The sequence below is a fragment of the Castanea sativa genome, chromosome 4 (assembly GCF_040712315.1).
Source record: "Castanea sativa cultivar Marrone di Chiusa Pesio chromosome 4, ASM4071231v1".
Lineage (NCBI taxonomy): Eukaryota > Viridiplantae > Streptophyta > Magnoliopsida > Fagales > Fagaceae > Castanea > Castanea sativa.
Genome location: NC_134016.1, coordinates 1,966,031 through 1,983,042, shown reverse-complemented (window position 1 = coordinate 1,983,042; position 17,012 = coordinate 1,966,031). Strand labels below are relative to the sequence as shown.

Genomic DNA, 17,012 nt, shown 5'->3' with positions numbered 1-17,012 from the left:
TACTTCTGAATTTTTTATTAATTTAAAGAGAGAAATTACACAACACTCTCCCCAGGATACAACAGCCCAACAAGTGTCGTATGGCTAGAACAACCTCTGCACAAAATTCATTTCCAAATTTGACACCTCCACCCTTCACCTCCCCCTTGCGCACGTATCTGGCCCAATATTTGAGACAATTCATATTACATTAATCACCACAATTAAAAAGAACAAAATAGTCTCTCTCCTTTTCAATGTGGGATTAAACATTTTCACTAACTTCTCATCTTCCACATTCACTCCCACATCTTTACATTTATTTTTATCACATTTATTCATTTTAATTATTTAATATTAAAATGCTCCAACAATATATATATATAAAATAAAACCATGCAACGAACGCGCCATTAACTAGTTATATACTAAGATGAATAATGGAACTTTACTTAAATTTCTAGAAACTCTTTAGTGGTTCATTTGTTTTGATTTTCAGTTGTGTCACTGTCTACAACCTCGTGTTGATGTTGTTTTGAATGTCTGCAGTTAAATATGCTAGTTTGTAACTATTGAGACATTTTTGGCACAACATGGGCTTATAAAATTAAAAACACTAATAGACAAAGCCCATAAGGTCCAACTCCAATTAATGAAGAATTTTCAATCTAACTTTATTTTTTTAATATTCCTATCTGCTACATTGACCAGGTCCACATGGGAAAGGAAGAACCCAACAAAAGGAACAATTTAGGAGATGTGGATTGGAGGGCAAATGAGTCATTTCATACGAATTTTGGGCTCATTCCATATCTTTTTGTTTTTTGTTTTTTTTTTTTCCAAAGGTCTCTTGGTGGGCTTGGAAGTGTAGTCAACACCCTTCGGTGGTAATAGAAGCATATGATTGAGATTGAATAGATAAGATTCATAATGCAAAAGAATTATCGCATGAACTTAGTATATTGAAGTGAATTTGTGCTTATAACATCAATAAGATCTGCTATTTCTGAAATTCTTGACATCAATGACATTACATCTACTTAGTAAACTCAATTCTTCATGAACACCAAGACCTGAAACGTCCACTAAAGGTGTAGACGCTTAATGTTTATTTACAATAGGAATCTCCAAGGGACCTAGAGCTTTTGGTCATGAAGTCAATCATTCTTGAGCAACTGAAACAACCTGTTTACCAACATTGAGGCCAGAAAATAGCCCAACAAGTGCTGCTGGACCACTCTCAAGGCCTTCAGCTATGTCTTCCAAATATACAATCTTCCCTTCAGCAATGTGAGGCAGAACCAAATCCAGAAACTTCGGGTAAAGGTGATAGTAATCAGAAAACACAAATGCTTTCATATGAACCCGTTTGTAAATCATGTGCACTAAATTGTGCACACCTTCCAGCTTCTCAAGGTTGTACTGTGAGATCATGCCACAAACAGCAATGCGACCATGGGTCCTCATGTTGAGTAGCACTGCATCAAGCATTTTTCCCCCAACATTCTCAAAGTAAATATCGATACCTTCAGGAAAGTACCCGAAAAAACAATACAACATTCACACTAGATTGAGACCAGCAATATGACATAGAAGTCCAATAGACTCTTGGTTTCCCTAGTAAAGAGAGTAAAACTTAATATACCCTGCTCCTACCTTATTGTTGATCTATTTTTCCTTTTTTAATGAAGGCTTGAAAGACAAATTAATCCACAATATAACCATTTTTTCCCATAAAAAATTTCCAAGCCATAAAATATATATGTAAGGATGTCCTCTTTCTTGAGAACAAGGATGTCCAATGTTTACTTCAGTATCAAACCGGTGACCCTGTTAAAGTCTGAAATGATATTTTATATTCTGATTACACCATATATTATTACTAAACTTTTCAAAGCTGCATCCAAGTCAGACTCTTCTTTATAGTTGAAAGCCTCGTCGAACTTGAATTTTTTCTTCAGCAAATCAACCTTGTTGCAGAAAAGATAAAGGAAAAAAAACAAAAGCCAACAGAAAAAAGCTGGTTAGTGAGGCTGCCCACACTGGTCAGGCAGATCAACTCATAAATAAGATTTGAAATTGCCAAAGTGTGCAAAGGTGATCAATATCTATTAAGATTTGTGAAAATGGACAAGGGTGGCATATTTTGACCTGAGAATTTATCTTTGGCATGTGACTTGCAAATATTTTGACACACTATAGGACAAATATGTTAGTATCGTTGAACATATATGTTTATACTTGTTACAGTGTCTGTTTGCATGCATATGAATCATTAATAGGAAAAAAAAATTCAAATTAATCACCATAATACTTACTTCAAAAAATGCATGACAAGCAAATAGTTCTGGACTAATCTTAGGTAAAGAACAGAGAATTTCTACACTTCAAATGAGTGTTAGAAATGACTAAAAAAAAGTGTCCACTAGTTTATACTTAACACTTCAAATGTTTATATTTGTTCCTTTTATTTATTATTATTATTTTTTGTCCCTAAGGACATGGCAAATTGGAGGCGAAATTTTGAGTTACATTGCAATGGTACACTAGTTTTTTGGACATTTATTATATGTATTAAGAAGAATGCAACTACGCGCTAGCCAATAGAGAAGAGAGTTGTTCATTTAGGAATTAAGATGAAGTATCTCAACAGTAGAACTGATTCGGATCAAACCCAGATTAGTTGGACACAACCAATTGAATCAAGTACATCAAGTTATAAACAGAATGAAAAAAAACAATATTAATTGAATTGAAACATTGAGCACTTATATTCAACAAGTCACCTTTTCTTTGCTTCCAGCACTTCCAACAACATAGCAGCCTAACAGCTTTGCAAACTGCCCAACAAGCTGACCAACTGCCCCAGAAGCTGCTGAAATGAAGACATACTCTCCTTTCTTAGGAGAGCAAACCTCATAAAAACCACCATAAGCAGTTAAACCAGGCATACCTACACATAAGGAAAATGTTTAATGAGCTTTTGGCAAAAAGCAAGACAATTGTTAATACAGCATACCAAAAAAACCTACCCAAATTACTTGCAATATGTAATCTGTAATGTTATTAATACATCAGCTAGGTGATCCAATAATGGCAGTTTATTGCAACTTAGTTGCTACAATCAGGCTCATCATATGTAAGAGTTAATAGAAAATAAGTTCTATTTTGGATAGACTTGCCAAGAATACCAGTATAGTAGGACAGTGGCACATCAGCGTGTTCGATTTTAAGCAAATTCTGAACATCTGTAATCAAACTATATTCTTCCCATCCAGTTGTTCCCCAAACTAAGTCACCTTCTTGAATTTTGGATTCCCAAAATCTACAACTTTTTCCACACCAAATCCAAAAATGGGCTGCATAATTTCAACATCAAATTCATTATTAATGTATACAATTCAAACAAGATCAATCTGATACCCCTTCATAAATCAGAGTAGAAGTGTTTTTTTTTTTTTTTCATAAAAATAGTTTATATAACTTTAAACTTAGGGCCTGTTTAGATTGAGGGGGGAGGGAGGGGGAGTGGAGGGGAGTAGAGTAGAATTGGCTGAAAATAAATTAGTTTTGAGCCAATTCTGTACGTTTTTAGACCCCTTAAAACACAACCAGATTAACCTAGTTATTTAGCCAAGTGATTAACTTAGGTAAATTATGCAAATCTAGGTTAACACATATATATCATATCATGCAAAGCAGCGAAAAAATAAATAACACAATGATATGATGACTCAAGAAAACCAAACTGGTAAAAAACCTGGGGAGGATTTAACCTATCCTTAAGGTAAACTGAATCCAATATAAAAAAATTGAAATTTACATAATAGCGACTTAGACCACTAACATCCTATTGCTACCTCGAGTAGGAAACTTGCTACCTCGAGTAGAAAACTTACTACCACGACCACGTGACAGCTCTGAGTTCACGGACTACTTCTTTCTTGGATTCCCAGCAAGCACAAGCACTCTCGCTTGTATATCTTTAAGCTCTTGAATTTGCAATTGAATTAATTACCAAGCTCTTGACATCAATCTAACTCTTGACATCAATCTAGATCTTGATAACTCTAAGTGTATATGAAGGCAAATACCTCTAGATCTCACAAAAGATTTATACACACAGCATAAAAAGCATCCATAAAATGTGGCTAAGGTTTTCCCTTTTATACCTAGGGAAAAACATAAAACCCTACACGTCAAATCGGGTTTGGGCTAAGTTGGAAAATTCTGCAGAAAAATAATCTGCACGAGCTTCGATCAATCGAGTCTAATTTTTGACCAATCGAACCAGGCAGATTTACATAATAAATCCTATAGAACACTCGATTCTAACTTTACAACATAAACATACTTTGAGCAAGTCTAAAACAAAACTAAACGTTTTGATCATGGTTTGCCTACATTACAAATTGAAGTTCTAATACATTTAAACCTAAAGTCTTAAAACCCAACAAACTCCCCCTTTGGCAATTCATGTCAAAACACAAACTTAACCAAATTCTCAAAGTTACAAACAAAACAATCCTTTACAAAATCATAACCTAACACAACAAATTCAACCTAACTACTATCCATTAGCTACAAGTGTAGACAGCAGTACAACTGAATCAACCTGTATATTCTTGTAACACTTAACAAACACATAAACACATGTGTGGAAAATACAAGTAATCAAATATAACTTCTTGATTTCACATAACACACAATAAAGACATATATCATGAATAACCTCATAACTATAAATCAATAAACAATGTAAAGCAAGAAACATATATAAACAAAGTATCTCCCCCTATCATGGATAACCCATACACAATACCTCATGAGCCAAAAATGTAAATACAGAATGAAGCACCTAGATATAATCTAAAAACACATAGCTCCAAAACATCAAAAATCTCCCCTTAACATCAAAAACTCCTCTCTATAGCATATGTACTCCCCCTTTTTTGTGACGAATTGCCAAAGGACCCTCACTTATCATCAAAAGGAGGTGGTGGTCTAATACTCTCCAAATTTGCTCACAAAGCATGAAACTCATCAAGCATGTCCACCAAAGGCTAACCATAAGCCGCCTAAACGGTCATTACAGTCTCCAACATACGGTGAATATCGGAATCATCCGAAGTAGAAGGTGGAGGAACATCAATAGTAGCAGCAACAAGATCGACAGACGCCTCAGTAGAAGTATCACCTGTAGAGGAGGGAGGAGGAGGAGCAACACTAGAAGTCTCAACCCTAGGACGTTTAGAGCTTGCTCTTATCTGCGCAGCCCTCTGCCTAAGAAAGGTGGCACCTATAGGAGCAACTATATGAATAAGCTCAGACGCGAGAAAGTTTTCTAAACTCAAATGCAAAAGAATCTGATATATAAAAATAGGGAAGAAAAGAGCATGAGAAACAAAACTACTCCGATGAACCTCAATCAAGGAGCAAATGAAAAGATGAGGAAAATTCATAAGAGCATCAGTAACAGGGGCATTCAAAAATGCACATCTCTCGATAGGAATGGTATGCAAATGAGAGATAGGCCACAATGAATGACAAGCAATCTGAAAGAAAAGATAATGAATCTCAATCAACTCAGCAGACGTGATCTGAGGATCAGAACCCCACTGGATAGAAGTACCAGTGATGCATGACATGATGTTATCAAGAGGTGGAGACTCATTATAAGGATAAATAGGATGATGGACCAGTGGCATCCCAAGAGCAGCAGCCACTACTGAAGGAGTAATGGTGTACTCATCACCCTATATCTAACTTCGCACAAGAGTGATGGAATCATAGGAGTGGACCGAGAGGTTTGAGTAAAACTCTCTGATCAAGGTAGTCGGAGGGGGATGAGAAATATTCAGCAAAGGTAACCAACCCCTACGCTCAAAGTTTCTCCTAATCTCAGGATCAAGCTCATTTAACACAACCTTTCTCTCAGCCCAAACATTTCTAAAAAGGTTCAAAGTCTCATACATTTCCTAGTTCTTTTCACTAAGAAACCTATCACTCTTAAAGAAAGGAGCAGAAGAAGAAAAGGCTTTCCTATTGGCTCTAATCTTCCTAGGCATGGTGCTAAGGATAGGATAAGAAACATAGAAGAAACCAAAAGAAAACAAAACAAAAACCAAGGGTAGACTGCAAGTTAGCACAAAACAATATAGAAAAATAACAATCTATATGATGCATGAACAGTACAATTGACTGATGCATGATCTAATGTAGTGAGAATAAGTTCAATTTAACTTTAAAAACACAAAATTTTGCTGATCCATGATTCTCGATCAATCGAGCCTAATTTTCGATCGATAGAGCCTTGCAGATTTACATCATAAATTATTGCAAAACACTCGATTCAAACTTACACTTAAACACGCTTTGAGCAAGCCTAAACCTAGACTCATTGTTTTGATCATGGTTTGCCAACATATACAAAATGAAGTTCAATACATTTAGTTTCTAAAGTCTTAGAACCTAATAGGAGCTAACCCCAATAGGCATGCCTTTGTCGAAGGCATTCAAGGATATATCAAGCAAAGGAATTGTGAGGCCATTGGATCTTGGAATGTAACGACCTAAGGCAAAGTACTAGCCACATCTGCATTATATCTCAAAAAGACTAGTCATAATTAAAGTTCCTTATATTTGTTAATAAAGCTCAAATCTACCTAGTAAATATCCGATGTGGGACTCATCACACACCCACACACATCACAAAATTAATCAAATTAGGGCATCACAATCTCTCCCACTTATGTCCCTGACGTCCTCGTTAGGGCCCACTTTGTGGAGTAGTGTCTCTGAGCCCACATGGGATTACCGGACCAGCTCTAATACCATATGTAACAACCCAAGGAAAAACGTTAGCCATATCTACGCTATACCTCAAAAAGACTAGTCACAATTGAAACTCCTTGTAGTTGTTAATAAAGCTCAAATCTACCCAGTAAATCGCCAATGTGGGACTCATCACACACCCACATACATCACACAATCAATCAAATTGGGGCATCACAATCTCCCCCACTTAAATCCCTAACGTCCTCGTTAGGGCCCACTTTGTGGGGTAGTGTCTCTAAGCCTACACGAGGTTACTGGGCCAACTCTGATACCATATGTAACGACCCATGGAAAACCGCTAGCCATATCTGCGCTATACCTTAAAAGGACTAGTCGCAATTGAGGCTCCTTGTAGTTGTTAATAAATCCCAGATCTACCTAGTAAATACTCGATATGGGGCTCATCACACACCCACACACCATCACATAATCAATCAAATTGGAGCATCACAATCTCCCCCACTTAAATCCCTAACGTCCTCGTTAGGGCCCACTTTATGGGGTAGTGTCTCTAAGCCCACACGGGATTACCGAGCCTGCTCTGATACCATATGTAACGACCCAAGAAAAAGCATTAACCACATCTGCGTTATACCTCAAAAGGACTAGTCACAATTGAAGCTCCTTGTAGTTGTTAATAAATCTCAGATCTACCCATTAAATACTTGATGTGGGACTCATCACACATCCACACACATTACACAATCAATCAAATTGGTGCATCACAATCTTCCTCACTTAAATCACTAACGTCCTCATTGGGGCTCATTTTGTGGAGTAATGATTGTGATACCCCAATTTGATTGATTGTGTGATGTGTGTGGGTTTGTGATAAGTCCCACATCGAGTATATACTGGGTAGATCTGTGCTTTATTAACAACTATAAGGAGCCTCAATTGCGACTAGTCCTTTTGAGGTATAGTGCAGATGTGACTAGTGTTTTTCCTTGAGTTGTTACATATGGTATCAGAGTTGGCTTTGTAACCCCATATGGGGTCAAAGACACTACCCTACAAAGTGGACCCTAACGAGGACGTTAGGGATTTAAGTGGGGGAGATTGTGATACCCTAATTTGATTGATTGTGTAATATATGTGGGTGTGTGATGATTCCCACATCGGGTATTTATTAGGTAGATCTGAGCTTTATTAACAATTACAAGGAACCTCAATTGTGACTAGTCCTTTTGAGGTATAGCACAAATATGGCTAGCGCTTTTCCTCGGGTCGTTACATGGAAGGTATACTCCAAATTACAATGCGAGTATTACAGGTAGCATGAGAGCTATAATCATTCTACTGATAAGTGCACTTGTCTTTGTCATGACATTAAAGACTTTATTCAATCTGGTAAAATCCCTAAGCCACCCATCAACTTCCCAAACATCAAGACTAATTCTCTCCCCAACTACCGTAGCACCCCACATTCTTGAAATCCCTTTAGATGAACCATCAACAAAGCCTCTAATTTTGAAAAAATTAACCACAGGTTTCCTTATCTTGACTTCTCTGACTAGATAAAAAGACACTCCAAAAAATATATCTGTTTAAATAAAAGAAATCTTTTCTCTCACATCAACTATCGCACCAATGTTTACACGCATAAAGCAAAGATTTTATTTATACACTAGTACCCTGACAACAGTAATAGGTTCAAAAAAAAAAAACTCTTTTATGATTCTTTTTTTGTGCAAAAAAAGGTTCATAAAAGATTTTTTTTTTTTTTTTTTTGAGAAGAAGATCATAAAAGAGTTAACCAAATTTTATGAAGTCCTGAATTAGCATAATAAGGTTATATAAAACATTTCTCATATCTTATACTAAAAATTTAATAATTTACTTTTTATTTTTGCTTAAACTTGTAGTTGACTTTTTGTTAATGATATACTATATATAATGGTTATTTAGCTCATAAAATTTCTCATTCTCACAAAAAAAAAAAGATCATAAAATATCTATATTTATTTTGAATAATATTTAGAACAATTAGTAAACGAAATACAAGCCATGGAATCCAGTGGTGAAGACAGAAGACAAGTTTGACCAACACCTTCCCACCAAGACATGGAAGCATATAAACCACCAATAAACGCTGTCAATAGGTTTGAAAACTGTATAATCGTAGAAACTAGAAGTTACTCATTTAATGACTATCCTTTGGCCAAATTTGATAGAGATTGACAATGTAAAAATACCGCAAAAGAGTCTGAATGCAATATTTTTTGACGCATTCTCACACATCACAAAAAAATAAAAAAATTTTCCTTAACCTTGAGTCCTTGACATCACTAATTTTTTCCTACTATAAAACAACCCCAAATGTTGTTGCATTAAACGGACCACACATTGATTTGATTTCCCAGTAATCTTGTCTAGTTATCTCATAGTTATCTCTCTCTATATTTAACTCTTAAAGAGATAGTAGTAGTAGGAGCTTAATTTGTTAGCAATGGCAAGTGGTGGTGAAGATGAGCAAGTGAGAAACACTTCTTTTACATAATTAAATAATGGCATACTTCTAATAACTTTAGCTAACCATCAATTACATAATTGCATGTTCTGTTCAATCTTATGGCTCATCTAGGGGTGGCAATTTTTGACACAACCCATGAACATGAAATGAACATGACATGGATTTTTGAGGGTTATGATATAGCCTTAAAAGTTTGAGTCAACCCACAACTGATACTATTAGACATAGTTATTTATTCATGTCGACACAAAATGATCCATTTTAACACAACCTGTTTAGCTGGTATAATAATTAAATATTGATGTTATGAGTTATAGGTATCTTGGTGTTATGAGTTATGTTTTTGTATAAAATTTTTTGTTTATTAAATTTAAAACAATAGTAATTGGGTCAAAAATGTTGAAATGGGTTAAATGGGTTGTATTTGTGTCAACCCAACACAACTTGTTTAATATTTAGCGAGTTGAAATGTGTCATGTTGTATTCATGTCAACCTAACTTGAGTTCTTTATTAAGCATGTCCAGTAGGTTGTGTTGTGCTAACCTATTTTATAAACAAGTTGTGTTAGAGTTGAAGGGTCATGACACAATTATTAAGTGGATTGCATTTGTGTCAAATTATTTAGTTGAATACCTCTAACTCAGCATGACAACAACACAAATTCCCAAGGCTCAATCAATCGAGTGGTGTCAAGCCAGGAGTTGAGCTGAAGTGAAGTTGGATCGGTAGAGTTCAAAAGAGCTAGTAGTTTTTTTGAGCAGTTCATGAGCAGACTTTGTAGTCTTTGTTTTGGTCTTCAAACTCAACTCTTACAGACTTAAAAATGTACTCAACACAAAGTACCATGGAAAATGTTTGGATATGCTGCAAAAAACACTTGCACGGCAACACCTGTACTATATATTGAAATGGTTTGTCGGTAGAATTGTTTCCACAGGTGCCCCTTCTTTTAGTCTATCTACATTCTAGGAAATTCATATGCTCCATGGATGGAGCAAAAAGTGGAGTCTTGTTCAGAGCAACTCGCCCCAATCTATTACTAGACATAATTGGGAGAAGCTCGTCCAAAACTAAATCTAGAAGTGACATGAATCTAATTCTTATAAATTGTAAAGCCATTAGTCATTCAAATACATTCCAAACACCATTTAATTTACTATATATAGAGATAAAGATATGTTGTGAATTTATGTTCAAAAAATGGTCAAGCAGCATTTTGTCCAATTTACAGTAATTAGTTGCAAGTCACTCTCAATTTCTATAATCAATTTATTTAATTTGAACAAATATAATGATCGGTTTGTGTACATTAATAATGACCTTAATGTTGAAATTATGCAGCCCATTATTGGACTTGGCGTGGCTAAAGTTTTGGATTCTGAGCATCCAAGTTTCGAGAAAGGCGACTTAGTTTGGGGAAATACTGGATGGGAAGAATAAAGTTTGATTACAAATTCTCAGTTCTTATTTAAAATCCAACACACTAACGTGCCTCTCTCTTATAATACTGGCATTCTTGGTAAGTTGATTTCTTTTCTGTTAGGTTCCAAGATCTTAGGGACTAATGTATTAGAACTTCAATGTGTATTGTGTTGGCAAACCATGATCAAAACATGTAGTCTAGGTTTAGACTTGCTCAAAGTTTGGTTTAATGTAAGTTTGGAATCGAATAGTTGTAGGAAATTACTGTTCTATTTCTGTACGGCTCGATCGATCGAAGAATAGACTTAATCGATCGAGAATCGTGCATCAGGAATTTTCTGCAGATTTTTAAGTTGGCCCAAACTGCAGTTCGAGCCCATTAAGGATTAGGATTTCAGATCTACTTCTCCCACTATATAAAGGAAACCCTAAGCACATTTTTAAAGGCTTCTAAGAGAGAGAAGAGTGTGCCTCTTTTTGTATCTAGGGTTTTGTACCCAAAAGCTCTCTAGAGTCTTTGTTGCTCATATTGATGTTTGTGTGAATCTCTTGTGAGATCGGAGATGTGCTTGCCTTCACACAAGTTTAGGATTATCAAGAAGGAGATTACTTCAAGAACTTGATGATCATTCAGTTTCTACCATAAGAGCTTAAAGGTACACAAGTGGGAGTGCTTGTACTTGCTGGAGAATCCAAGAAAGAAGGAGTCTGTGGTCTCGGAGCTTGTACGTGGTCGTGTCAGTAAGTTTCTACTGGTGGGTAGCAATAGGATGTTAGTGGTCTAAGTCACTATTGTACAACTTCGGTTCTTTCATAGTGGATTCAGGTTTACCTTAAAGATAGTTAGGTTAAATCCTCCCCAGGTTTTTACTAGTTTGGTTTTCCTGGGTCATCATATCTTTGTGTTTTTATATTCCGTACTTTATATTGATATGATTGTATGATTGTGATAACCTAGATTTGGAATTTTGACTAAGTAATATCTTGGCTTGTTAACTAGGTTAATCCAATTGTGGTTTAAAATGTCTAAATAAACTCTACAAGTGGTATCAGAGCGGGTAGCTCTTCTATTGTAAATCTTTTGATCTATAAGCTGATCCTTGACCCCTGTTATTATGGATAACTCTAAGTGTCTTATTGTTTTTTATTGTGATGTTTTGAATAAAAAGGACACTGTTGTTTCTGTTGATTTTATTGATGCCTGTGAAACTCTTCGTAATAAATTATCAAAATCTTTGAAAATTGCTAAGAAATTCAAAGAAGAGTTAAAATTGGCTAATCTTGAAAAAGAAGAATTAGTTGTTAGATTAGATGAATCTAATAAAAAGAATGAATTTTTGAGAAATCAAATTTCCTCTCAAGATGAGAAGATGAAAAGCTTGGAACAAGAGTTGGTTGAATCTAAAACTAAAATTGAAAATTTGACTAGTACCAAGCCTGTTGTTGATAACAGAAGTGTTTCTGTTTTTCTTAAGCCTAAAGCTGAAAAAGTTTATATTCCTCCTTTCAAGAGGAATAATAAAGAAAGTGCTTATTTTGCTAGGTTAGACAAATGTAAAAGTTCTGATGTAAACGCTGAAGTTTCTAAACCTATGTCTAAACCTACTGTTAGAAAGCATAAGAAATCTGTTTTTGTGCCTACCTGTCATCTTTGTGGTGTTGTTGGTCATATTAGACCAAATTGTTCTTTGCTAAGGTAAAAACCAAAATCTGAGACTAAATTTGCTATTAGGAATACTGATATTTCTAAATATGTTCTTGTTTGTCACTTTTGTGGTGTCTTTGGTCACATTTGTCCTAATTGTCATAAATTGAAATTTAAAAATTTTGTGTTTCAATCTAGGATATGTGATGATATTTCTCCTACCATAAGTCTAAATAAATTGTTTCATATGCTTTTGAAAAATTTAAGCTTGTTGGCTTGTGAAAGGAATTTGCAGGATTTTAGTCTTTCTCAGAAGATTGGTGTAATCCCTCAATTACACTCTAGTTGTCATGGTTTTTCACCTACAAAGCCAAAGACTCGTGCTATATGGGTGAGAAAAGATTCTCTAAAGTGAGTGTTGTTTACTTGTCCTTAATTTAATTCTTTCAATTAATTGTGGACATGTTTTCTTTTTGTTTTTGGTTGTTTTATTTTCTTAGGTTGTTTTGATTATTCAAAAATCCAAAAACATTGAAAATTTTCAAAAAGACAAAAATATTTTATTTTGTGTCTTGTTTTATTTGTTTTGAGGATTACATGAATTATAATATCTCTCTTTTGATTTAGAACATGAATGACATTGTGGAGAAACTTGAATAGTATGTGTTTTATAAGTGCTAAGCTATTTTTGATTTTGTGTGAGTATGTACTAGTTTGTACATGTACTCAAGGGTTAATTAAGATATTGATATTTCTTGTTTGTGTACCCACTATAGCTTAATTAAGCATTGTCATGCATTGCATTTACATTTTTAATTATTTAGCATAATGTGTGCTTTTAGTTTTGGTCATAAATTGTTTTTTTAACAAAAAGATTTTTATTTGTTTTGTATTACATATCATGGATTTGTAATCAAGGTTGGCCATATTCTCTTTACATAACTTATTTATGTACCTTGTTTAGCTTGGATGAGCTTATTTTATTGCACTTTACTAGTTTGAGCTTTGTAGTGCATGTTGTGTGGAAAGATGTTTATAGTTTTTGATCACTTTGTCTTGATCTTGAAGTCACATGCCTTTGATTGTCGAACTTCATCTTAATGAGAAAGGCATAAATACCCATCTCACCACTGTTTACTAGCCAATCATGAACACCTTAGTGCATATCGTAAGATTTTGTGCTCGAGAAAGTGTAGCACATGCATAAAAAGAACATAAGGTGTAGCCTCGGTTAAAATGCTTAAATTGGTGTGTACATTATCTTGGCTATTCTATTAAGTTTCAAATCAAATAAAATTGGTGTGTACATTATGAGGCAAATTAAGAAACTTACATGATTGCAAGGTTTTATTCTAGGAGACGTGAGAGTTATATGATGTAACTCTCTAAGGGATAGTCTCTTTGAAATTTATGTGATGAATTTTGTAGAAATTGTGATTGATTACTATCTACTTATCACTTCACATGTATCTCAAGTTTTTGCTAGTTGCACACACTTCACAAGTTACTCTTTGTTAAACTTGGTACATGATATTGTATGTGAATTTGGTTTGGCGATCCAAGATTATGTGTTCTATGGTGTTTGATGCAAAATATGGTTAAAGGTTGGCAAAAATTGTGTTTTTAATGATTAAAACTTTGTTGTGAAGATCTAGGTTGAATTTTAATGTTTTTGAAAAACTTTTAATCTCATACTCATGCATTTCTTTCATGAAATATTATGCTTTGAGGAGTTTCTGCATTACAATGCTCTGCTTTTCAAAAATTTGTTTTTTCCAGATTTTCGATCGATTGAATCTGTCTCTCGACCGATCGAAAATGCGTTAAAATTTTTGGTTAGCTTCTGCCTGACTCGATTGGTATTCGATCGATGCTCGATCGATCGAAACTGAAAAATTTTCAATTTTTAAGTATTTGATCAAATTTTTTTCATGCATCATTTGTGTTTAGGATTCACATGCATTGCATTGATTTTTGTATCCATCTTGCAGTTTTGCAGTCATATCTCTCATTGTTTTCACACATAACATGCATACACTTTGCTAAATTGGGTACTCAACTTGATTTAAAAATTGATTGATTAATTTTTTAGTCCTTTGTACATTCTAATATATGCTATTTTTTATGTGTAAACTGCAGAAAATAGCATATATTAGAAGATCAAAGAATTTGAATTATATGAACAAAAAAAGATAACCTAGTGTGAATGATTTTGACGCTGGTTTTCATCTCCTATTCCACTAAGCCATAGACGCCTTTTCTTTTCTTTTTTTTCTCAAGTTACTAAGAAAGTAGTTGAAGGAAAAAATTGGGGCTTCTAATCTGTAAAGAAGTTTGTCCTCATGTCAAACATTTGAGATTAGTGATTTTTTTTTTAATTAGACATCCAAAAAAATATAAGGAGCAAAAATGAACCCTTTAGTATAGAGACAATAAGAATTGAGAGACGGGCACTATTGCACAAATGAAACCAAAGACATACACTTCAACAACAATAATATAATATTTATGTAATTCTAGATTCCATCTATGGTTCTCACAATTTGGCATACCATCAGATTAAATACATTAAATTAAAGTGAAAATAGGCATGATTGAAGTACTTACAGCATCCAAAGAAAGAAGAAACTATCAAAGCTAGACCAAAAGGGTTGACACACATATTTAGCATGGCAGGAATGATCCACAGCATTGTACGTGTACTTGTGAAGAGCCACTATTAAAGCTAAACATGAACAATGAATTTCAAATTAATTAATGTACTTAGTAGGAGCATTTGGATGAGGATGATACCAAACATGATAAAGCAAATCCAAACATAAGAAACAAAGGTCCAAATCATACATGGAACGTATGTAAAGAAACATGAGGAGATAACAGTAGATTCGAGAACATTGGAAAAGGTGGCAAAAATGGAAAAAGAAAGAGTAACCTGACCTTTTGGAAATTGGAATCATAGACACACAAAGAGATCAAGCAAGGCTTAGCTTGAGTGTGAAAGATATATAAATATTTGTAAACGTGGAAAGCATGACTGTGGTGGATTTGAGGGCTATTCAGCTTCTGCACTCATTCCTTAAAGCTTGAGACAAAACCTCTTGCATAACCAAACGGAAGGAAAAGAGGAGACATAAATACCAGAATAGCAAGAGGTGAAAGCCTAATGTTGGGATTAGTGATAAACTTTGGGAATACTATGATTTATTGAGTAATAGTAAAAAGAATTTACTATTAACTATTGGGTAGGAGTTAAAAAACTTTAATGAAAGCAAGGTAAAAATGCTAGACGCAAAGTTAGAGTGCCACATGGCAGGAGCTCATGCACCCCGCATGAGGACTCTACTTTTATATATATATATATATATATATATATTGATATTTATTGATAGGGATTCTCCAACAGGGTAACTAAAGTAATTGTGTTGGGTTTTGACCTTTTGACAATTGATTTCCAAATCGGTTTCAAAGAAAAATTGGAGAAAGAAAAGAAAGGATTGGGGAAACAGAGTATTTTTTTTACTTCTTTATCACATCTGCTAGTCTGAATCTACTGTGAATGCTGTAATGTTTTTCCAGGTACTTTCCGGAAGGAATTGACATTTACTTTGAGAATGTTGGGGGAAAGATGCTTGATGCAGTGCTACTCAACATGAGAGCCCATGGTCATATTGCTGGTTGCGACATGATCTCACAGTACAACCTTGACAAGCCTGAAGGAGTGCACAATTTAATGCATCTGATATACAAACGGGTTCGAATAGAAGGATTTGTTGTTACTGATTACTTTCACCTCTACCCAAAGTTTCTGGAGTATATTCTGCCTCACATTGCTGAAGGGAAGATTGTGTATGTGGAAGACATAGCTGAAGGTCTCGAGAGTGTCCCATCAGCACTTATTGGGCTATTTTCTAGCCTCAATGTTGGTAAACAGGTAGTTTTAGTTGCTTGGGAATGATTCACTTCATGACAGAAGGCTACAGGTCCCTTGGATTCTACTGCAAATAAACCGTGTACTTATATACCTTTTAAGAAGTGTTCATCAAGAAGTGTGTTTCCTAAATAGATGTTTTGTTCTTGAGGTCAAGGATTTCTTTTCCTAAAATAGATGTTTGTTATTGTGTTTCTTAAATATATTCTGTTATTGAGGTCACAAACTAGCAGATGCTATTGATCTTGCAAGCACAAATACACAGTCATGTGGATTGTGTTTTGATTTAAATGATCTAGGATTTTGATGAAATTTATACTTGTTATCTACACACTACATAAAGGGCCTAGGATTTGATATATCCTCTTCACTATTTTTTTTTTAAATCATCACTGAATTGTTATAAAAAAAAAAAAAATAGCAGACTTAAAGCACAAAATATGATTTTAAGACTAAAATTACCTTTCTAATGTGGTTCAAGCAATAGTCCAGGGTACATTAATCAAAAGTAATAGCTCAGTAGTAATGACATTCTTTGTAATGTTTTATACTAATAGTTTTCGAATCTCACCTCTCCCTCCTCCACTATTTATTCTTAAAAAATAAAAAATAGCTTTGTAGATAGGACAGCACATTAGGCATTTGTGTGAAGTGTGATAGTAAGAGATAAACAGAGACAGACCATTGCCACTTTGAGCAAAAAAATCCAAGGACTTCTCCAAGCGGC

General features: G+C 34.6%; 2 protein-coding genes across 2 annotated transcripts; one reads left to right on the top strand and one right to left on the bottom strand.

The window, feature by feature from the left end:
- Window positions 1-1,097: 1,097 nt before the first annotated feature.
- LOC142633121 (2-alkenal reductase (NADP(+)-dependent)-like) lies at window positions 1,098-3,186 on the bottom strand. Its single transcript, XM_075807390.1, has 4 exons — window positions 3,162-3,186; window positions 2,766-2,932; window positions 1,868-1,949; window positions 1,098-1,520 (listed from the first exon to the last, which is right to left on the bottom strand). The coding sequence occupies exons 2-4, from the start codon at window positions 2,928-2,930 to the stop codon at window positions 1,141-1,143; spliced, it is 627 nt and encodes a 208-aa protein (XP_075663505.1). The 5' UTR covers window positions 2,931-2,932; window positions 3,162-3,186; the 3' UTR covers window positions 1,098-1,140.
- A 12,433-nt stretch (window positions 3,187-15,619) lies between these two features.
- Window positions 15,620-16,312, top strand: LOC142631439 (2-alkenal reductase (NADP(+)-dependent)-like). The gene is made up of 2 exons (XM_075805613.1): window positions 15,620-15,630; window positions 15,934-16,312. The coding sequence occupies exons 1-2, from the start codon at window positions 15,620-15,622 to the stop codon at window positions 16,310-16,312; spliced, it is 390 nt and encodes a 129-aa protein (XP_075661728.1).
- Window positions 16,313-17,012: the final 700 nt, after the last annotated feature.

Bases quoted from the DNA above. Each gene is read 5' to 3' on its own strand.
- LOC142633121 (XM_075807390.1), bottom strand. From the start codon at position 2,930: ATGCCTGGTTTAACTGCTTATGGTGGTTTTTATGAGGTTTGCTCTCCT. The intron at 1,950-2,765 runs GTGACTTGTTGA...TTCTGCAACAAG, and splicing joins GTGCTGGAAGCAAAGAAAAG to GTTGATTTGCTGAAGAAAAA. The intron at 1,521-1,867 runs GTTTAGTAATAA...ATTGTTTTTTCG, and splicing joins CTTGGATGCAGCTTTGAAAA to GGTACTTTCCTGAAGGTATC.